Source organism: Oncorhynchus tshawytscha, linkage group LG07 (assembly GCF_018296145.1).
Source record: "Oncorhynchus tshawytscha isolate Ot180627B linkage group LG07, Otsh_v2.0, whole genome shotgun sequence".
Classification (NCBI taxonomy): domain Eukaryota; kingdom Metazoa; phylum Chordata; class Actinopteri; order Salmoniformes; family Salmonidae; genus Oncorhynchus; species Oncorhynchus tshawytscha.
This window is the reverse complement of record NC_056435.1, coordinates 71,506,232-71,530,321: the sequence shown is the minus strand read 5'-3', so window position 1 is coordinate 71,530,321 and position 24,090 is coordinate 71,506,232. Positions and strand designations below refer to the sequence as shown.

Here is a 24,090-nt window from a genome sequence, read left to right as displayed (position 1 = left end):
TCTCCTCTCCTCCTCTACCTCTCCTCTCCCTTCTCTGTACCACTACCTCTCCTCTCCCTTCTACTCTCCTCTCCCTCTCTCTACCTCTCCTCTCCCTTACCTCTCCTCTTCCTCTCTCTACCTCTCCCTTCTCCTCTCCTCTCCTCTCCCTCTCTCTACCTCTCCTCTCTCCTCTCCTCTCTTCTCTTCTCCTCTCCCTTCTCTCTACCACTACCTCTCCTCTCCCTTCTCTCTACCTCTCCTCTCCCTTCTCTCTCCCTTCTCCTCTCCTCTTCCTCTCTCTACCTCTCCCTTCTCCTCTCCCTTACCTCTCCTCTCCCTCTCTCTACCTTCTCCTCTCCCTTACCTCTCCTCTCCCTTCTCTCTACCACTACCTCTCCTCTCCCTTCTCTCTACCTCTCCTCATCCTCACCTCTTCCTCTCTCTCTCCTCTCCTCATCCTCACCTCTTCCTCTACCTCTCCATCTCCTCTCCTCTCCCTTCTCCTCTCCTCTTCCTCTCTCTACCTCTCCCTTCTCCTCTCCTCTCCTCTCCCTTACCTCTCCTCTCCTCTTCCTCTCTACCTCTCCCCTCCTCTCCTTCATTGCACTGAAAGAACTGACCAGGTGAAAGCCACTGATGATAAGCTTCCACCATCTTGTTTTGCACATCATCCATTCCTCACAGCTTCAGACAGCCGTCGGACAACAGGAAGTTCTAATGAGGTTGCACCACAAAGGAAGACGAATGAGCTCCTCAGTCTTGTTAATTCTGCTGAACATGCTCTCCCAGTCTCCTTCCCTCCTAGCCTCCCTGTGCATTATAGGATGGAGCCGCCAAGGCGCCAAGGCAACCATTGTAAAAACCTTTATATCCTCGTCAGTTGTGTGTGTGTGTGTGTGTGTGTGTTACGCAATCCAGAGTCTCACTACACAGGCATGTCCTCATGCACAGTAGGAGAGACATTTAGATTAAGTTGCTAATGCATTTCTTTAAACAGAGGGGGTACGGTTACGAACACATCTGAAATGGAACTCTATTCCCTGTATAGTGCCAGAGCCTTGTGAGTAGAACACTTAAGAGTTTCTGAGGAAGAACACTTTAGCAAATAGGGTTTATGAGGTAGAACACTATAGCAAATAGAGTTTCTGAGGAAGAACACTATAGCAAATAGGGTTTATGAGGTAGAACACTATAGCAAATAGGGTTTATGAGGAAGAACACTATAGCAAATAGGGTTTATGAGGTAGAACACTATAGCAAATAGGGTTTATGAGGTAGAACACTATAGCAAATAGGGTTTATGAGGTAGAACACTATAGCAAATAGGGTTTATGAGGTAGAACACTATAGCAAATAGGGTTTATGAGGTAGAACACTATAGCAAATAGGGTTTATGAGGTAGAACACTATAGCAAATAGGGTTTATGAGGTAGAACACTTTAGCAAATAGGGTTTATGAGGTAGAACACTAGCAAATAGGGTTTATGAGGTAGAACACTATAGCAAATAGGGTTTATGAGGTAGAACACTTTAGCAAATAGGGTTTATGAGGTAGAACACTAGTAAATAGGGTTTATGAGGTAGAACACTATAGCAAATAGGGTTTATGAGGTAGAACACTTTAGCAAATAGGGTTTAAGAGGTAGAACACTATAGCAAATACGGTTTATGAGGTAAAACACTTTAGCAAATAGGGTTTATGAGGTAGAACACTATAGCAAATAGGGTTTATGAGGTAGAACACTAGCAAATAGGGTTTATGAGGTAGAACACTAGCAAATAGGGTTTATGAGGTAGAACACTAGCAAATAGGGTTTAAGAGGTAGAACACTTAGCAAATAGGGTTTATGAGGTAGAACACTATAGCAAATAGGGTTTATGAGGTAGAACACTTTAGCAAATAGGGTTTAAGAGGTAGAACACTATAGCAAATACGGTTTATGAGGTAAAACACTTTAGCAAATAGGGTTTATGAGGTAGAACACTAGCAAATAGGGTTTATGAGGTAGAACACTTTAGCAAATAGGGTTTATGAGGTAGAACACTTTAGTAAATAGGGTTTATGAGGTAAAACACTATAGCAAATAGGGTTTATGAGGTAGAACACTATAGCAAATATGGTTTATGAGGTAGAACACTATAGCAAATAGAGTTTATGTTGTAGAACACTATAGCAAATATAGTTTATGTGGTAGAACACTATAGCAAATAGGGTTTATGAGGTAGAACACTTTAGTAAATAGGGTTTCTTAGGTAGAACACTAGTAAATAGGGTTTATGAGGTAGAACACTTTAGCAAATAGGGTTTATGAGGTAGAACACTAGCAAATAGGGTTTAAGAGGTAGAACACTTTAGCAAATAGGGTTTATGAGGTAGAACACTAGCAAATAGGGTTTAAGAGGTAGAACACTATAGCAAATAGGGTTTATGAGGTAGAACACTAGCAAATAGGGTTTATGAGGTAGAACACTATAGCAAATAAAGTTTTCTCCTCAGGTATGTAATCAGATCGTGTCATGTTGATATTCTCCTCAGGTATGTAATCAGATCGTGTCATGTTGATATTCTCCTCAGGTATGTAATCAGATAATATGAGCGTGTCAAATGTCCTATTAAACAACACCATCTGGTGGCTATTGAGGGAACAACACAACACATCACTGGACAGACATGGCCTAATCCAATAGGAGCTACAGTCCTACAGTACTTCATCCCATCTGACAATTCACTCTGTCCACGACGTCAGCTGAATACACGTGTCCAGTTCCAGCCCAACTAGACTCCCGGGCATTGCATTGTTATTAGCTCTCGGCCATTTTAACTCTATTGCAGTCCAATAAAACCCCACGTTTAAATCAATTCATCATAAATAACCATATACCATATGTATTATTGATATTTTTAACCGAAGATATTATTAAGAGTTAAAATATAAGATTTAGCTAGAATTGAATATTGTTACAGTGTTTCAATCTAATATGGTGTTACACTAGTTTGATATTTTGGAAATCAAAGATCCTCTTTACTCGCTACAGCTGCAAGCCAAGAAAACCAAAGAACACAGACACTTTCATCGCTGATCTTGGGTAAATTTAGCATTTTCCCCACTAATAATGAATGTGAGGATTGGGGAGGGAAAGCTGATCCATTGATTTGTACCTAGGGGAAACTTCACCCCTGAGTAAGGTAATCAAAGATCACTCAGAGACCCTATCGGGTCATAACACCAATCTGAGAACCAATCACCACACGACACAGGTCATAACACTAATCTGAGAACCAATCACCACACAGACTTCAAACGACACAGGTCATAACACCAATCTGAGAACCAATCACCACACGACACAGGTCATAACACCAATCTGAGAACCAATCACCACACAGACTCCACACGACACGGGTCACAACACCAATCTGAGAACCAATCACCACACGACACGGGTCACAACACCATTCTGAGAACCAATCACCACACGACATGGGTCATAACACCATTCTGAGAACCAATCACCACACGACTCGGGTCACAACACCATTCTGAGAACCAATCAACACACGACACGGGTCACAACACCATTCTGAGAACCAATCACCACACGACTTGGGTCACAACACCATTCTGAGAACCAATCACCACACGACACGGGTCACAACACCATTCTGAGAACCAATCACCACACGACACGGGTCACAACACCATTCTGAGAACCAATCACCACACGACACGGGTCACAACACCATTCTGAGAACCAATCACCACACGACACGGGTCACAACACCAATCTGGTTCATGCTGCTCTAGAAATTTATTTAGTGCTTTTTTTCATTGTTAATTTCTTTTTCACTTGCGCTTGCTCCTGTCTCGGGAGTTGTGGTAACGGACAGTCAAGCAGCAACAAGAGTCACAGTTCGTATAATGTTCGTCAAGCTAGAAAATCATTTACATCACATTTTTTTTTTACTGACTTTTGAAACCACAAACATGGGACGGGGGACGAGGGGGATGGGGGAACGGGGGACGGGGGGACCGGGGTACGGGGGGGACGGGGTACAGGGGGACGGGGGGACCGGGGGAACGGGGGTACGGGACGGGGGGGACGGGGTACGGGACGGGGGGGGACGGGGGGGTGTTACAATCAGAAAGCATGACTTTTTGCATAGTATTAAATGAACAAAAGACATTGAGTTCTTTATTTACAATTATTGTATAGATAAAACAATTCATAAAAACAAGATGTAGGATGCCGGGAAAGAAACTTATCATTTATACCCATCAAATCGGCCAGAATGCCACATTTCACCGTTGGCATTTTGACGCTTTCTTTGTTCCACAAAAAAACTAAATGGCATGCTGCTAGGTAAAGTACACAGAGGCAGGTGACATATTGCAAGAAGTGTCCTCCTTATTAGGATCATTATTATTATTTATAACATTAGTTGGATGAGTTTAGTGAAGCGTGTGTGTGTTGACATGATGAACAGACTGAGGTCTGAGCCCGTATTCAGAGTAGGATTGCTGGTCTAGGATCAGGTCCCCCCCCCCTCTCTCCCTTCCCCTTTTTCTATAATAATCTTATTCACTATTATCTAAAATAGGTCAAACTGATCCTAGATCAGAACTCCTACTATGATAAACGTTATGAATACAGGGCCTGGTGGTCTGGTTGAGACTAGAATGGCTCAGGGACCATATTCACAAAGTGTCTCAGAATAGGAGATGTAATCTAGTATCCGTTTGAGGGGAGAAGGTGGGGGGGGGGGGCTGATCCTAGACCTGAGTTGCTTTGTGAATACGGGGGCCCCTGATCAGTAATGAATTCTGCTATGGAGGAATTGCTTAGAGTACAAGCAGAGTTTAGTAAAGTACAGCCCACTAGCCTGGACGGATGGACCGTTGTGTGTATGTCCTCTTAGAAGACATTCCTGTTAGAAGTCATGTACATGCAACACACTGTTGCATCCCCTTATAGCTGAACGTATAGCTTGAATGTATAGATGTGATGTTAAAAAATAAAAATAAAAATGTTGGCTGAAGATCTTTTGATGTAAAATAAATAATGAAATGTTTTATCCGAAAGAGAAAAAAAAATTACACAAAAAAAAAATTAAGCGATTTTAAAAAGCAACTGCAGAAGTCAAGATAGACCATTTCTGAATGAAAATAGAGCTGTTTCAACAACAACAACAGTCCTTAGCTTGTTCAACAGGCCTGAGTGTTGAACGCTCTGCCGTCGGATTGGTTTAATAAAAGAGAAATCAGGTCAACGTATAATTACCACAGGATTCATTTAGAGTAGAACGATTGGGATTGGTTCAAATTGCATATTGAGCATATTACATCATGCTTTTCAATGACTCCAATTGGTTGTAGGAATATTACAATAACACAAGAATGTGTGCTATGAACGCCTCTGCGCCTTTTGATGTAAGTTTAAGTGTGTCTTTTGTAATCTCCCACATCCTTTGTTTTTTAATGCACAATAAATAGTTCTAACAACTAAGTGAATAGTGTTGAGATGCTAGAGTTGACTCGGTGAAGGCAGGAAGACAAGCTTGGTTAAAACACCACAGAAACACATCTAAAAGCACACCAAAAAGGGATTTCATTCATATCCTGATAGTGAGGAAATTTATTTTTTTTTCCCAATTTTTTTATTTTTTTGTTGATAAGGAGTTGAAGCATCATTATTTTTTTTATTTTTTTTTAGTCGTTCAAAATGCCAATAGCTTTGGATCGCCGTGTGGGGTTTTTTCTCTTATTATTTTTTAAAAAGGAAAACAAGAAATCAATAAAATAATAAAACAATCAATCAACACATTATATCACAAGATTTTCAACACACCTTTTTAGATTTTTCTATACAGATAAACCAAATATAATTTGCAATTTCTAATATCAATCCATCGCAGCCTTTGATGGTCACACAAAATCAAATGTAAAAATCCTTAAAACTAGCAGTTTTTATATAGGAGACATGTCCGTTATAGAAGGCCTGTTCGGCCGCTCAGCTCAGAGTAAGTCTCAATTTAAGTTACATTTCAAGCTTTGAACGAAAAATAAGAAAAATTGTAATTAAAGAAATAAAACCTTTAGTCTTATTAACATCTCTGTTTGGAAACAGAGGTTCAAAGTTCATCCCAACAATCATATAATATTAACTAACATGAATTATTACATCCCATAATATTTTGGTTTTCTTTTGTTATCCTCTAAAAAATATCTACAGTATTTGATAGCAGGCAAGTCCAGTACACTGTATATTATAAACACCAATGAGGAGAACTCAAACAACTTGAGTTTTTTTTTTTTTTTCCAACTACATCTGCTGAATGGTTTGGAACCCTACAAATCAACCAGGAAGTTTCTACGGGTGTTGTAAACCAATGACATTCTATTTAAGGTCATAAATAAGTTAAAAGTAGTTAGAGCCATCGAAGCAGAAACAAGGCAACATGCCAACAAATGAAGATAAACTCTGTGTATATATATATATATATATATATATATATATATATATATATATATATATATCATAAGTTTAAGAAATGTTATTTATTTATGGGTTCCTCTTTTCCAACAGGTGTAAATCTACTGTGCTTGTTGAGTCCTACGGCCTTGACACACGTCTCATTTTTATAAACCAAATACATTTTTACACTTAAAGAACTCGCAGACCAACGATCGGATAAAGCTGCCTTAAAGAAGCAATCCACTTCTCACCCACCCAATCAAATTAAAAAACGATTTAAATAAAAACATTGGATAATGTACATTCATGCAGGACCAATAATACATGTTTTGAATTGAATCTATTAGGAGAAACAGTCATTGTTAATGTGAGGACGGAGAGAGGAGTGGGTTGTAGTTTATGCTGTTTTTTCCACTCACTTTCTGGTCCTCCTCTTCACTGCTGCTAGAAACATGGTTCAGTCAGTCAGCAGCGTGCACACACACACACACACACACACACAGTACACACACACACACACAGTACACACACATGTCCTGTGTGTTGGCTTTGTTGTGCTTTCTGATTGTATGTGTGGTATGATGTTTTCTCCAGGTACAGGAGGAGAGATTGCAGGAGACAGACTGAGGCTAGAGGAAGGTCTCCAAACTGCAGACAAAGGAGGTATCCAAGAGACTGAAAGACAGAAGTCTCCAACCTGCAGTGTGGGAGCCACCAGGCTGCAGTAGATATCTCCACCAGGCCTCAAGAGAAAGCTCTCTATATTGCAGTAGAGAAAGGTCTCTATATTGCAGTATAGAAAGGTCTCTATATTGCAGTACAGAAAGGTCTCTATATTGCAGTAGAGAAAGGTCTCTATATTGCAGTAGAGAAAGGTCTCTATATTGCAGTAGAGAAAGGTCTCTATATTGCAGTAGAGAAAGGTCTCTATATTGCAGTATAGAAAGGTCTCTATATTGCAGTACAGAAAGGTCTCTATATTGCAGTAGAGAAAGGTCTCTATATTGCAGTAGAGAAAGGTCTCTATATTGCAGTAGAGAAAGGTCTCTATATTGCAGTAGAGAAAGGTCTCTATATTGCAGTAGAGAAAGGTCTCTATATTGTAGTATAGAAAGGTCTCTATATTGCAGTAGAGAAAGGTCTCTATATTGCAGTAGAGAAAGGTCTCTATATTGCAATAGAGAAAGGTCTCTATATTCCAGTAGAGAAAGGTCTCTATATTGCAATAGAGAAAGGTCTCTATATTGCAGTATAGAAAGCTCTATATTGCAGTAGGGAAAGGTCTCCAAATGGCAGTGAAGGAGGTCTCCAGATTGCAGACAGAGGTCTCCACCAGCCAGGCTGTCAGAAGGTGTTGCTAGAGGTCTCCAATGGCTGCAGTGGGCTGGTGTCTCCAAGGTTGCAGATGAGGTCTTCACCAGCCAGCTGCAGGCCACTAGAGGGAGGTCTCCAGACTGTGCAGTGGGCTGGCTGGACCGGAGGATGCAGCTGATTTACTGGTGGTGTCGATGGTGAGGTTGATGCCACTGTCAACGGCGTTGTTGTTCTTGTTGGGGGACTGGGGCTGGCTGCCTGTCTGGGACTGGCTGCCTGTCTGGGACTGGCTGCCTGTCTGGGGCTGGCTGCCTGTCTGGGACTGAGGGATCATCCTCAACGCAGGGTCCTCTTCCAGGTCAGTGTCGTCTATCAGGGGGATGTGAGGCGTGGTGTCTTCTATCCTAAACTCTGGGTGGGTCATGAAGTTATGGATGGACGGTCTAGAGTCTGGTTTCTCAAGGCCTTCGTAGAGGGAGCTACGGAATGCGTTCACGACGCGAATCTGTGGTAGGGAGGGAGAGAAGAGGGAGGGAGGGGGGGAGGAGTAAACAGAGGAGAGCAAATAAGAACCGTCAGGAAGGATTGACTCTGGGAGAGGTAGAGAATCCTCTGAGAGATGGTCAGATAAAGACAGAGGAGGTTAGGGAGGAGGAAGAGGAAGCGGAGGAGGAAGAGGAAACTGCAGTCTGTGGTCTGCTTTCACAGTACAGTACAGTATAATAAGGTACAGTACGATATAATACAGTATAATACAGTACAATATGGTACAGAACTCACTGATCTGACGCGCACCTAAACAGAAGGTCATAGGCAAAACACAAGATTAAGGTAACACTCATTGTATGTATAAACCAGGACCCAATGTGTGATATACCTATAGAGATAAGACACAATATACCTATAAGACACGTTATACCTATAGAGATAAGACACAATATACCTATAGAGATAAGACACAATATACCTATAGAGATAAGACACAATATACCTATAGAGATAAGACACAATATACCTATAGAGATAAGACACAATATACCTATAGAGATAAGACACAATATACCTATAGAGATAAGACACAATATACCTATAGAGATAAGACAAGATATACCTATAGAGATAAGACACAATATACCTGTAAGACACGTTATACCTATAGAGATAAGACACAATATACCTATAGAGATAAGACACAATATACCTATAGAGATAAGACACAATATACCTATAGAGATAAGACACAATATACCTATAGAGATAAGACATGATATACCTAAAGAGATATGACACAATATACCTGTAGAGATAAGACACAATATACCTAAAGAGATAAGACAAATATACCTATAAGACACGTATACCTATAGAGATAAGACACAATATACCTATAGAGATAAGACACACCTATAGAGATAAGAAATTATATACCTATAGAGATAAGACACAATATACCTATAGAGATAAGACACAATATACCTATAGAGATAAGACACAATATACCTATAGAGATAAGACACAATATACCTATAGAGATAAGACACAATATACCTATAGAGATAAGACAAGATATACCTATAGAGATAAGACACAATATACCTATAAGACACAATATACCTATAGAGATAAGACACAATATACCTATAGAGATAAGACACAATATACCTATAGAGATAAGACACAATATACCTATAGAGATAAGACACAATATACCTATAGAGATAAGACATGATATACCTAAAGAGATATGACACAATATACCTGTAGAGATAAGACACAATATACCTAAAGAGATAAGACAATATATACCTATAGAGGTAAGACACAATATACATATAGAGATAAGCCAGATATACCTCTTGAGATCAGACACGATATACCTATAGAGATAAGAAATTATATACCTCTTGAGATAAGACACAATATACCTCGAGATAAGACACGTTATACCTATAGAGATAAGAAACTATATACCTATAGAGATAAGACACAATATACCTCTTGAGATCAGACACGTTATACCTATAGAGATAAGTCACGTTATACCCATAGAGATAAGTCACATTATACCTATAGAGTTAAGACACAATATACCTATAGAGTTAAGACACAATATACCTATAGAGCCAAGTCACGTTATACCTCTAGAGATAAGTCACATTATACCTATAGAGATAAGACGCATTATACCTATAGAGTTAAGACAATATATACCTATAGAGATAAGACATGATATACCTATAGAGATAAGACAAGATATACCTTAAGAGATAAGACACAATATACCTATAGAGATAAGACAAGATATACCTATAGAGATAAGACACAATATACCTATAGAGATAAGACACAATATACCTATAGAGATAAGACATGATATACCTAAGACACGATATACCTATAAAGTTAAGACACGATATACCTATTGAGATAAGACACGTTATATCTATAGAGATAAGACAATATATACCTATAGAGATAAGACACAATATACCTAAAGAGATACGACACAATATACCTGTAGAGATAAGACATGATATACCTAAGACACGATATACCTAGAGATAAGACACGTTATACCTATAGAGATAAGACACGTTATACCTATAGAGATAAGACACGTTATACCTATAAGACACGTTATACCCATAGAGATAAGTCACATTATACCTATAGAGTTAAGACACAATATACCTATAGAGTTAAGACACAATATACCTATAGAGCCAAGTCACGTTATACCTCTAGAGATAAGACACATTATACCTATAGAGATAAGACGCATTATACCTATAGAGTTAAGACACAATATACCTAAAGAGATACGACACAATATACCTGTAGAGATAAGACATGATATACCTAAGACACGATATACCTAGAGATAAGACACGTTATACCTATAGAGATAAGACACGTTATACCTATAGAGATAAGACACGTTATACCTATAAGACACGTTATACCTATAGAGATAAGACACGATATACCTATAGAGATAAGACACGATATACCTAGAGATAAGACACGTTATACCTATAGAGATAAGACAATATATACCTATAGAGATAAGACAGGTTATACCTATAAGACACGTTATACCTATAGAGATAAGACACGATATACCTATAGAGATAAGACACGATATACCTAGAGATAAGACACGTTATACCTATAGAGATAAGACAATATATACCTATAGAGATAAGACACAATATACCTAGAGATAAGACACGTTATACCTATAGAGATAAGACACGTTATACCTATAGAGATAAGACAATATATACCTATAGAGATAAGACACAATATACCTAGAGATAAGACACGTTATACCTATAGAGATAAGACACGATATACCTAGAGATAAGACACGTTATACCTATAGAGCCAAGTCACATTATACCTCTAGCGGTAAGTCACGTTATAACTATAGAGTTAAGACACGTTATACCTATAGAGATAAGACACGTTATACCTATAGAGATAAGACACGTTATACCTATAAGACATGTTATACCTATAGAGATAAGACACATTATACCTATAGAGATAAGACACATTATACCTATAGAGTTGAGACACGTTATACCTATAGAGATAAGACACGTTATACCTATAGAGATAAGACATGTTATACCTGGAGATAAGACACGTTATACCTATAGAGATAAGACATGTTATACCTATAGAGATAAGACACGTTATACCTATAAGACACGTTATACCTATAAGACACATTATACCTAGAGATAAGACACGTCATACCTATAGAGATAAGACACGTTATACCAATAGAGTTAAGACACGTTATACCTATAGAGTTAAGACATGTTATACCTATAGAGATAAGACACGTTATACCTATAGAGATAAGACACGTTATACCAATAGAGTTAAGACACGTTATACCTATAGAGTTAAGACATGTTATACCTATAGAGATAAGACACGTTATACCTATAGAGATAAGACACGTTAATAATAGGTTGTTATTGACCTTGCATCACTGGTTCACACTGATTTATAAGGCTATATTGGGTAAAATGACATTTTAATCAGATCAGTAAATAAATATTAATTACGGTCCCCTTGTCATCAGAACTAGAACAGCTCATGGTAGAAATAGTTTTAGTTACTCAGCTCCGTGGTCCTGGAATTGATGATGTCACGTTGGTGGAGTTTAAACACTTGGTCGATGTAAATATCATAGAAGAGTATGATGATCCGAATGTGAGATACACCTGTAGAGGTAAGTCACGTTAATAAAGAAATGTTCCAATGTGAGATACACCTGTAGAGGTAAGTTCCAATGTCAGATACACCTGTAGAGGTAAGTTCCAATGTGAGATACACCTGTAGAGGTAAGTTCCAATGTGAGATACACCTGTAGAGGTAAGTTCCAATGTGAGATACACCTGTAGAGGTAAGTCCCAATGTGAGATACACCTGTAGAGGTAAGTTCCAATGTGAGATACACCTGTAGAGGTAAGTTCCAATGTGAGATACACCTGTAGAGGTAAGTTCCAATGTGAGATACACCTGATACACCTGTAGAGGTAAGTTCCAATGTGAGATACACCTGTAGAGGTAAGTTCCAATGTGAGATACACCTGTAGAGGTAAGTTCCAATGTGAGATACACCTGTAGAGGTAAGTTCCAATGTGAGATACACCTGTAGTCCAGGTAACCTGTAGAGGTCCAATGTGAGATACACCTGTAGAGGTAAGTTCCAATGTATACACCTGTAGTTTCCAATGTGAGATACACCTGTAGAGGTAAGTTCCAATGTGAGATACACCTGTAGAGGTAAGTTCCAATGTGAGATACACCTGTAGAGGTAAGTTCCAATGTGAGATACACCTGTAGAGGTAAGTTCCAATGTGAGATACACCTGTAGAGGTAAGTTCCCAATGTGAGATACACCTGTAGAGGTAAGTTCCAATGTGAGATACACCTGTAGAGGTAAGTTCCAATGTGAGATACACCTGTAGAGGTAAGTCCCAATGTGAGATACACCTGTAGAGGTAAGTTCCAATGTCAGATACACCTGTAGAGGTAAGTTCCAATGTGAGATACACCTGTAGAGGTAAGTTCCAATGTGATATACACCTGTAGAGGTAAGTTCCAATGTGAGATACACCTGTAGAGGTAAGTTCCAATGTCAGATACACCTGTAGAGGTAAGTTCCAATGTCAGATACACCTGTAGAGGTAAGTTCCAATGTGAGATACACCTGTAGAGGTAAGTTCCAATGTGAGATACACCTGTAGAGGTAAGTCCCAATGTGAGATACACCTGTAGAGGTAAGTTCCAATGTCAGATACACCTGTAGAGGTAAGTTCCAATGTCAGATACACCTGTAGAGGTAAGTTCCAATGTGAGATACACCTGTAGAGGTAAGTCCCAATGTGAGATACACCTGTAGAGGTAAGTTCCAATGTCAGATACACCTGTAGAGGTAAGTTCCAATGTGAGATACACCTGTAGAGGTAAGTTCCAATGTGATATACACCTGTAGAGGTAAGTTCCAATGTGAGATACACCTGTAGAGGTAAGTTCCAATGTCAGATACACCTGTAGAGGTAAGTTCCAATGTCAGATACACCTGTAGAGGTAAGTTCCAATGTGAGATACACCTGTAGAGGTAAGTTCCAATGTGAGATACACCTGTAGAGGTAAGTCACATTAATAAAGAAATGGTCCATAGTGAGATACACCTGTAGAGGTAAGTTCCAATGTGAGATACACCTGTAGAGGTAAGTTCCAATGTGAGATACACCTGTAGAGGTAAGTTCCAATGTGAGATACACCTGTAGAGGTAAGTTCCAATGTCAGATACACCTGTAGAGGCAAGTTCCAATGTGAGATACACCTGTAGAGGTAAGTTCCAATGTGAGATACACCTGTAGAGGTAAGTCACATTAATAAAGAAATGGTCCATAGTGAGATACACCTGTAGAGGTAAGTCCCAATGTGAGATACACCTGTAGAGGTAAGTCACATTAATAAAGAAATGGTCCAATGTGAGATACACCTGTAGAGGTAAGTCCCAATGTGAGATACACCTGTAGAGGTAAGTTCCAATGTGAGATACACCTGTAGAGGTAAGTTCCAATGTGAGATACACCTGTAGAGGTAAGTTCCAATGTGAGATACACCTGTAGAGGTAAGTTCCAATGTGAGATACACCTGTAGAGGTAAGTCACATTAATAAAGAAATGGTCCAATGTCAGATACACCTGTAGAGGTAAGTTCCAATGTGAGATACACCTGTAGAGGTAAGTTCCAATGTGAGATACACCTGTAGAGGTAAGTCCCAATGTGAGATAAACCTGTAGAGGTAAGTCACATTAATAAAGAAATGGTCCAATGTCAGATACACCTGTAGAGGTAAGTTCCAATGTGAGATACACCTGTAGAGGTAAGTTCCAATGTGAGATACACCTGTAGAGGTAAGTTCCAATGTGAGATACACCTGTAGAGGTAAGTTCCAATGTGATATACACCTGTAGAGGTAAGTTCCAATGTGAGATACACCTGTAGAGGTAAGTTCCAATGTCAGATACACCTGTAGAGGTAAGTTCCAATGTGAGATACACCTGTAGAGGTAAGTTCCAATGTGAGATACACCTGTAGAGGTAAGTTCCAATGTGAGATACACCTGTAGAGGTAAGTTCCAATGTGAGATACACCTGTAGAGGTAAGTTCCAATGTGAGATACACCTGTAGAGGTAAGTTCCAATGTCAGATACACCTGTAGAGGTAAGTCCCAATGTGAGATACACCTGTAGAGGTAAGTTCCAATGTGAGATACACCTGTAGAGGTAAGTTCCAATGTGAGATACACCTGTAGAGGTAAGTCCCAATGTGAGATACACCTGTAGAGGTAAGTTCCAATGTGAGATACACCTGTAGAGGTAAGTTCCAATGTCAGATACACCTGTAGAGGTAAGTTCCAATGTGAGATACACCTGTAGAGGTAAGTTCCAATGTGAGATACACCTGTAGAGGTAAGTTCCAATGTCAGATACACCTGTAGAGGTAAGTTCCAATGTGAGATACACCTGTAGAGGTAAGTTCCAATGTGAGATACACCTGTAGAGGTAAGTTCCAATGTGAGATACACCTGTAGAGGTAAGTTCCAATGTGAGATACACCTGTAGAGGTAAGTTCCAATGTCAGATACACCTGTAGAGGTAAGTTCCAATGTCAGATACACCTGTAGAGGTAAGTTCCAATGTGAGATACACCTGTAGAGCTAAGTTCCAATGTGAGATACACCTGTAGAGCTAAGTTCCAATGTGAGATACACCTGTAGAGGTAAGTTCCAATGTCAGATACACCTGTAGAGGTAAGTTCCAATGTGAGATACACCTGTAGAGGTAAGTTCCAATGTCAGATACACCTGTAGAGGTAAGTTCCAATGTGAGATACACCTGTAGAGGTAAGTTCCAATGTGAGATACACCTGTAGAGGTAAGTTCCAATGTCAGATACACCTGTAGAGGTAAGTTCCAATGTCAGATACACCTGTAGAGGTAAGTTCCAATGTGATATACACCTGTAGAGGTAAGTTCCAATGTGATATACACCTGTAGAGGTAAGTTCCAATGTGATATACACCTGTAGAGGTAAGTTCCAATGTGAGATACACCTGTAGAGGTAAGTTCCAATGTGAGATACACCTGTAGAGGTAAGTTCCAATGTGATATACACCTGTAGAGGTAAGTTCCAATGTGATATACACCTGTAGAGGTAAGTCCCAATGTGAGATACACCTGTAGAGGTAAGTTCCAATGTCAGATACGCCTGTAGAGGTAAGTTCCAATGTCAGATACACCTGTAGAGGTAAGTTCCAATGTCAGATACACCTGTAGAGGTAAGTCACATTAATAAAGAAATGGTCCAATGTGAGATACACCTGTAGAGGTAAGTTCCAATGTGAGATACACCTGTAGAGGTAAGTTCCAATGTGAGATACACCTGTAGAGGTAAGTTCCAATGTCAGATACACCTGTAGAGGTAAGTCCCAATGTGAGATACACCTGTAGAGGTAAGTTCCAATGTCAGATACACCTGTAGAGGTAAGTTCCAATGTGAGATACACCTGTAGAGGTAAGTTCCAATGTGAGATACACCTGTAGAGGTAAGTTCCAATGTCAGATACACCTGTAGAGGTAAGTCCCAATGTGAGATACACCTGTAGAGGTAAGTCCCAATGTGAGATAATGTCAGATACACCTGTAGAGGTAAGTCCCAATGTGAGATACACCTGTAGAGGTAAGTTCCAATGTCAGATACACCTGTAGAGGTAAGTTCCAATGTGAGATACACCTGTAGAGGTAAGTTCCAATGTGAGATACACCTGTAGAGGTAAGTCCCAATGTGAGATACACCTGTAGAGGTAAGTTCCAATGTGAGATACACCTGTAGAGGTAAGTTCCAATGTGAGATACACCTGTAGAGGTAAGTTCCAATGTGAGATACACCTGTAGAGGTAAGTTCCAATGTGAGATACACCTGTAGAGGTAAGTTCCAATGTCAGATACACCTGTAGAGGTAAGTCACATTAGTAAACTGCACACAGAAATACAAATCATGCAAGTTGAAGACCTCTGGAGGTCGGAGGTCAGTAATGGTAGGAGGAAAAGTTTGTACTTCAGATCCATTGTAGGAGGTTGGAAGAGAGATGGACCATACAAGGACAGGGAGTGATGGGTAAGACATCCACAGAGACTGTGAATGGATAAATGTGGACATAAAGGAGGAATGTCCAGGTTTTTTTGAAGGAGATATGAGGAGACAGGGGGGGGATGCTGGGAAAGGATCACAGTGAGTGTAGCAAAACAACACAATGAAAGCAGACCAGACCACAAGCTTCAACAACCAAACTAACCAGACAACGAACATGACAATGTGAAACATGCAACAGGGACCACGCGGTGATGAACAGAACACAGGCACACAGACACATTTTTGTACAACAGGGCTAGGTTTTTACTGCCAGAGGTCTGTTTCTCTGAGCTCAACTCCATGCACGTCTGAGCAAACAGTCAAGTATAAGCCCCAAAGTACTGCTTGTTTTGATCGTGTTGTTTTTTATGATTTTTATTGGAGAAAAATAAACATAAAAGCATTATGTTATAGTCCCATTGTTGATGGGTAACACACGTAAAATATATGAATTCCATAAATGGATTAAATTTCAAATATATTTTTCTAAATTATTTTGTAAATATGTTTTGTTTCTTAAAAATATTTATTTCACTTTCACTGGTTAATTAAATTAGCGGTTCTGAATTGCCAGTATTGAATTCAAATACATTCACCGGCACAGTTTATTAGGTACACCACCCCGGTCACGAAGATGGATCACTTCTACAGTCAGGTGGTCGTGGCTCGTTATATAAAGCTAACGGGCATCCAGACATTCAGTTACTGTATGATGGAACGTTAGATGATTGGTCGGTGCCAAGCACGTCAGATCCAGTATCTAACAAACGTCCTTCTTCCTGGTCTTTTCACACACGAGCGTCTACGGAGAAGGGTGCGACAAACGATAAACATCCAGTCAGCCCTGTGGGCGATAAAACAGCTCCAGATAAAACGGGAGGAATCCTGCTAACAGGTCGGACCACGAAACGGCACAGTCCAACAGTCGTGTGCAGAACGGCATCTCTGAACACACAACTCGTTGATCCCGGTTACTGATTGGCTATTTGCAGCAGACGACCACACCAGGGTTCCACTCCTATCAGCTAAGAACAGGAAGCTGCGGCTCCAGTGGGCAACACCATCACCAACACTGGACAATGGAGGAGTGGAAAAACATTGCCTGGAACATGACACCGAGTTCAGTTTACTAGAGTGTCCTGGTCAGTCCTCCAGACCTCAACCTTATAGAGCATAATGGGATGAGGTGGAACGGGCTGTTAGCAGCATGAATGTACCACCGTCCAATCTGCTGCAACTGTGTGATGTCATCGCGTCAGCATGGACCCACATCCCTGTGAAACGTTTCCGACACTTTGTAGAATACCCCCAGAAGAATTAAGGCTGTTCTGGAGGAAAAGGAGGGGGGTTCTAACCCGGTATTAGATGGGTGTACCTAATAAACTGGCCAGTGAGTGAAAACAGTTCATGACATCTACTACAATCCCTTTCGATTCAGATGTCTATTATGCTAACCAGAACTTTTAAGAGGAATGCTGTGCCACTGATGTATAAAAAGTAAATTAGATGTGAGGGGAATTATTTTCCATGTTTAATGATAGAAGCATGAAACTCTTTAAACATTCTTGAAAAAAGTATGTGTTTCTCAGCTGCTGTTTTTAGGAAATGGTTATAGTTTCATCTTACCAGACCAATATTGTCAGAACTAACATTTTTAGGATTGACTGAGTACTCTGGGGTACTATTAATCTTCTTGATTTTTGGGCTCAAAAGGAGGTAAAGTGGGGGGCGAAAAAACGAAACAGTCAAAGAAATCGGACCGTTCTCAATGAGCGATGAAAAAGGTATACACTGTGGCAACTGTCAGTCATATCATCATTACGTACAGTACATAAACTCAGATCAAACCAAACAGCGTGAAGCCACGAGACGGGATGGGACACTGGCTACAGGCCCTCTGAGGTACATAAAGATGACAGAACAGAGAAGACAGGATCATGAGAGCGATTGGACACAGGAAAGAGAGAGCGAGAGAGGCGATTCTCTGCCTCCTACTTCCGTCTTGTCTTCTCAGCTGTAACGAGAAGAGAAAACCAGCATCCAGTTTCCCCCCCTGTAAATAATGGATGATACCATTGGCTGAAACAGCACAGTAAGAAATTATACCATTGGCTTGTACTTGAATGTTTACCCAGCCCGGTGAGTTTTTTTTTTGTGGTTGAATTCATTTTAACATCAAAGTTTGTCAAACAATGGACGAAAACTCACAACCTGAAATTCACGACGTGGGCGGTAGCCTCATTCCACTCTTAGCACTCTGGGAAAACAAAGACATGTAACAATGAGACAATAACGCTCTTGGGGGGGGGGCACAGAGATGAACAGAATATGTCAAGAAGTGTAAAAGAAAATGAAGAATAGAAAAGAAGGTAGTCTGGAGAAACTGTCTTCAGAGATGCCACCCGTTAAACTATCAACCAGTTAGCTAGAGATACTTTAAACCAAAACAGATCTGGCAACCTGAGAGATACCTTAAACCAAAACAGATCTGGCAACCTGAGAGATACCTTAAACCAAAACAGATCTGGCAACCTGAGAGATACCTTAAACCAAAACAGATCTGGCAACCTGAGAGATACCTTAAACCAAAATAGATCTGGCAACCTGAGAGATACCTTAAACCAAAACAGATCTGGCAACCTGAGAGATACCTTAAACCAAAACAGATCTGGCAACCTGAGAGATACCTTAAACCAAAACGGATCTGGCAACCTGAGAGATACCTTAAACCAAAACAGATCTGGCAACCTGAGAGATACCTTAAACCAAAACAGATCTGGCAACCTGACTAGTGGAAACTAATTACTAGTAATAACGAATTACTACAGAGATGTTAGAATATATAATGTATTGATTAAACAGAAACAGAAAACAGTTTATCCAGTCTACATAACCTGACCAGAACCAATCAGAGTTTGTCTCTTTTTGGTCCCGTGGTCAGAATAAAAAGGGGGAGAAAAAGACCCAAATTATATCTTGAGGCTGTAAAAATTTGGTAAGTTTCTCCAAATCCTGATTGGAGGACTCCGGATTTCCCTTCTTATTCCCTCACAATTCAAGGAATCTTCCAACCAGGATTTCAGCCGAAACCTGGGAATTTGGGGATAGTTTTGAGATGATAGTGATGGGATTTAAAAAGATATATTTTTTAATTGAATACAATGATTGTACTGTAAGTCAGTCAGGAGAAAGCAAAGCCTCTCCTAACTAAATGACTCCACTGTAATGTACAACGTTACTGTAAAGGGATACTTCTAGGGTATTTGAGAGACTGGGTGACATCCCTGAAGTAACAGAAGCAGAGGACAGTGACTCACGCCCAGTGGGAGAGGTAGGAGAAAGGGCATTGGACAAGGACACGTGACTGGGACTAGAAACATTGGTTACATCCTGGTTCTGACTGGTGGTGGAGGACTGTCTCCGTAGCTGGCCCTGATAGGAGCTGCCGCTCTTGAACGTGTTCACCACATCGATCTGGAGGAGGAGAACACAAGACAGGCCGCTCATAGACAGGTCAGACCGACAGACAGGTCATACAGACAGGTCAGACAAACAGGTCAGACAGACAGGTCAGACAAACAGGTCAGACATACAGGACATACAGACAGGACATACAGACAGGTCAGACAAACAGGTCAGACATACAGGTCAGACAAACAGGTCAGACAGACAGGTCAGACAGACAGGTCAGACCGACAGACAGGTCATACAGACAGGTCAGACAAACAGGTCAGACAGACAGGTCAGACAGACAAACAGGTTCGACAAACAGGTCAGACAGACAGACAGGTCAGACAGACAGGTCAGACAAACAGGTCAGACAGACATCAGACAGACAGGTCAGACAGACAGACAGACAGGTCATACAGACAGGTCAGACAAACAGGTCAGACAAACAGGTCAGACAGACAGACAGGTCAGACAAACAGACAGGTCAGACAGACAGACAGACAGGTCAGACAGACAGGTCAGACAGACAGACAGGTCATACAGACAGGTCAGACAGGTTGACTGAGGCAGCACAGCACTCCCAGGGAACCTGCAGCTCTGACAGGTAGTTTTAGTGTATCACAGTGATAATGGTACTGCCTCAGAGTAATGGGCTTTGATCAGATGAAACCGAGGTGATGCCAACGCAGTGTAGGGCCCAATGTTTGACAGACAGGACATGGTAGTAGGACAGACGGACAGACAAAGCATGACAAAGCATGACAAAGCGCATCCCCTGGTCTTAGCCATGGGGAACCTGTCTCTCTGACATGTACGTGATGGAGAACTCTTAGGGGTCACACTCTCTGACATGTACGCGATTGAGACCTCTTAGGGGTCACACTCTCTGACATGTACGTGATTGAGAACTCTTAGGGGTCACAAAGATCCTTAAGTATCACAGTGATAACGGGACTGGCTCAGAGTAACGGGCGACAATCAGATAAACAGACAGGCCATGGTAGTAGGATAGACATGACGGCTATAGACGGCTAGGCTGGGATAGGAGGATCACCCACCCTGAGAACATTGTGTTTCTGCTACATAGGTACGTAAAGACCTTATCACAGTGAAGGTACTGGCCCAGAGTCATGGAGTCCAGTCGCGAGCAGATTGCACCAAGGTCATGAAGAGTTTGGTTCAAACCCTCCAGACGTCCGTGTCTGGGAAGACAGTGTGCTGCGGTACTGGCGGAGCTTCAGCTGTGGTTCTACAGTAGGTTTCAACTCCGACCCTGTTCCTGGAGAGATACCCTCCTGTAGGTTTCAACTCCGACCCTGTTCCTGGAGAGATGCCCTCCTGTAGGTTTTAACTCCAACCCTGTTCCTGGAGAGATGCCTTCCTGTAGGTTTTAACTCCGACCCTGTTCCTGGAGAGCTACCCTCCTGTAGGTTTTAACTCCAACCCTGTTCCTGGAGAGATACCCTCCTGTAGGTTTTAACTCCAACCCTGTTCCTGGAGAGCTGTAGTTAAAACCTACAGGAGGGTTTCTCTCCAGGAACCGAAACAAGATAAACATTTCAGTTCCTAATACTGATCCAAGAGATACTCCAATATTACTACTATAACACACATTTTAATGACGTTCAAGTAACTGCAATATCATCATGCAAACTCACAGTGTAGTCGGTCCATGGAATTTCATGACAATAGTATTTTCTCAATGTACATTTCATTTTACAGTGTTCTCGATCCCACCCCTACCATAGCTGGTCATGGGTCTGTCCCCTCCCAAAGCTGGTCATCGGTCTGTCCCCTCCCATAGCTGGTCATCGGTCTGTCCCCTCCCATAGCTGGTCATCGGTCCGTCCCCTCCCATAGCTGGTCATCGGTCCCCTGTCCCCCCCTCCCAAAGCTGGTCATCGGTCTGTCCCTGGTCATCCCCCTCCCATAGCTGGTCATCGGTCTGTCCCCTCCCATAGCTGGTCATCGGTCTGTCCCCTCCCAAAGCTGGTCATCGGTCTGTCCCCTCCCATAGCTGGTCATCGGTCCGTCCCCTCCGAATAGCTGGTCATGGGTCTGACACCCCCCATGGTTTGTCATTGGTTTATCTTTCCCTCCCACAGCTTGTCGCTGGTTCCTCACCTGAGTCTGAATGCGGTTGAGCCCCCTGAACCAGAGGACCTGTCCGCGTCGCAGCTCTCTCTCCGCGTGGTCGATCTCCTCGTTGTCCTCATTCATGTCCTCGTCCCCAGGCATTTCGTTCTTCTTGGTCAGCTGACCCGCCCCTCGCAGGAACCGCAGCTTGCTGTTAGGGATAGTGGCGATCACCTGGGGGGGGACAAATGGAGGTGGAGGCACAGGGAGGGGGAAACAAAGGGAGGGGGGTACATGATTCTCTCCCAAAGAGAGATTTGATTCTTCAGGTTTTTTCAGAAGGAACTTATTAAAGAACTCAACGATATATGAATATATATATATGTTCTTTAATAAAAACATAATACCATTTGTAACTTTTTGTTTTAAGAATATGTAGAGGCATGTCAAGGTATGTTTATAGGCATGTCAACATATGTAAAGGTGTGTTTACCTGTCCCCAAACCAACTCTCCTAGACCTAGGTATGTAAAGGTGTGTTTACCTGTCCCCAGACCAACTCTCCTAGACCTAGGTATGTAAAGGTGTGTTTACCTGTCCCCAGACCAACTCTCCTAGACCTAGGTATGTAAAGGTGTGTTTACCTGTCCCCAGACCAACTCTCCTAGACCTAGGTATGTAAAGGTGTGTTTACCTGTCCCCAGACCAACTCTCCTAGACCTAGGTATGTAAAGGTGTGTTTACCTGTCCCCAGACCAACTCTCCTAGACCTAGGTATGTAAAGGTGTGTTTACCTGTCCCCAGACCAACTCTCCTAGACCCAGGAATGTAAAGGTGTGTTTACCTGTCCCCAGACCAACTCTCCTAGACCTAGGTATGTAAAGGTGTGTTTACCTGTCCCCAGACCAACTCTCCTAGACCTAGGTATGTAAAGGTGTGTTTACCTGTCCCCAGACCAACTCTCCTAGACCTAGGAATGTAAAGGTGTGTTTACCTGTCCCCAGACCAACTCTCCTAGACCTAGGTATGTAAAGGTGTGTTTACCTGTCCCCAGACCAACTCTCCTAGACCTAGGTATGTAAAGGTGTGTTTACCTGTCCCCAGACCAACTCTCCTAGAGCTAGGTATGTAAAGGTGTGTTTACCTGTCCCCAGACCAACTCTCCTAGACCTAGGTATGTAAAGGTGTGTTTACCTGTCCCCAGACCAACTCTCCTAGACCCAGGTATGTAAAGGTGTGTTTACCTGTCCCCAGACCAACTCTCCTAGACCTAGGTATGTAAAGGTGTGTTTACCTGTCCCCAGACCAACTCTCCTAGACCCAGGTATGTAAAGGTGTGTTTACCTGTCCCCAGACCAACTCTCCTAGACCCAGGTATGTAAAGGTGTGTTTACCTGTCCCCAGACCAACTCTCCTAGACCTAGGTATGTAAAGGTGTGTTTACCTGTCCCCAGACCAACTCTCCTAGACCTAGGTATGTAAAGGTGTGTTTACCTGTCCCCAGACCAACTCTCCTAGACCTAGGTATGTAAAGGTGTGTTTACCTGTCCCCAGACCAACTCTCCTAGACCTAGGTATGTAAAGGTGTGTTTACCTGTCCCCAGACCAACTCTCCTAGACCCAGGAATGTAAAGGTGTGTTTACCTGTCCCCAGACCAACTCTCCTAGACCTAGGTATGTAAAGGTGTGTTTACCTGTCCCCAGACCAACTCTCCTAGACCTAGGTATGTAAAGGTGTGTTTACCTGTCCCCAGACCAACTCTCCTAGACCTAGGTATGTAAAGGTGTGTTTACCTGTCCCCAGACCAACTCTCCTAGAGCTAGGTATGTAAAGGTGTGTTTACCTGTCCCCAGACCAACTCTCCTAGACCTAGGTATGTAAAGGTGTGTTTACCTGTCCCCAGACCAACTCTCCTAGACCCAGGTATGTAAAGGTGTGTTTACCTGTCCCCAGACCAACTCTCCTAGACCCAGGTATGTAAAGGTGTGTTTACCTGTCCCCAGACCAACTCTCCTAGACCCAGGAATGTAAAGGTGTGTTTACCTGTCCCCAGACCAACTCT

The 24,090-nt window shown here is 41.6% G+C and overlaps 1 protein-coding gene across 9 annotated transcripts in view; it reads right to left on the bottom strand.

Moving 5' to 3' along the window:
* Window positions 1-6,243: 6,243 nt before the first annotated feature.
* atp2b2 (ATPase plasma membrane Ca2+ transporting 2) overlaps window positions 6,244-24,090 on the bottom strand; it is a 203,637-nt gene continuing 185,790 nt past the window's right edge. For 3 of the 9 annotated variants that reach the window (XM_042324885.1, XM_042324883.1, XM_042324886.1), the window contains 2 exons: window positions 22,077-22,262; window positions 6,244-8,275 (listed from right to left, as the gene is read on the bottom strand). In XM_042324885.1, the coding sequence (XP_042180819.1) occupies window positions 7,892-8,275; window positions 22,077-22,262 (570 nt within the window). In that variant the 3' untranslated portion in view covers window positions 6,244-7,891. Of the gene's footprint in view, window positions 8,276-18,710; window positions 18,760-19,819; window positions 19,977-22,076; window positions 22,263-24,090 lie in introns of all 9 variants that reach the window. The other 6 variants (XM_042324887.1, XM_042324891.1, XM_042324889.1 and 3 more) reach the window with 5 other exon arrangements.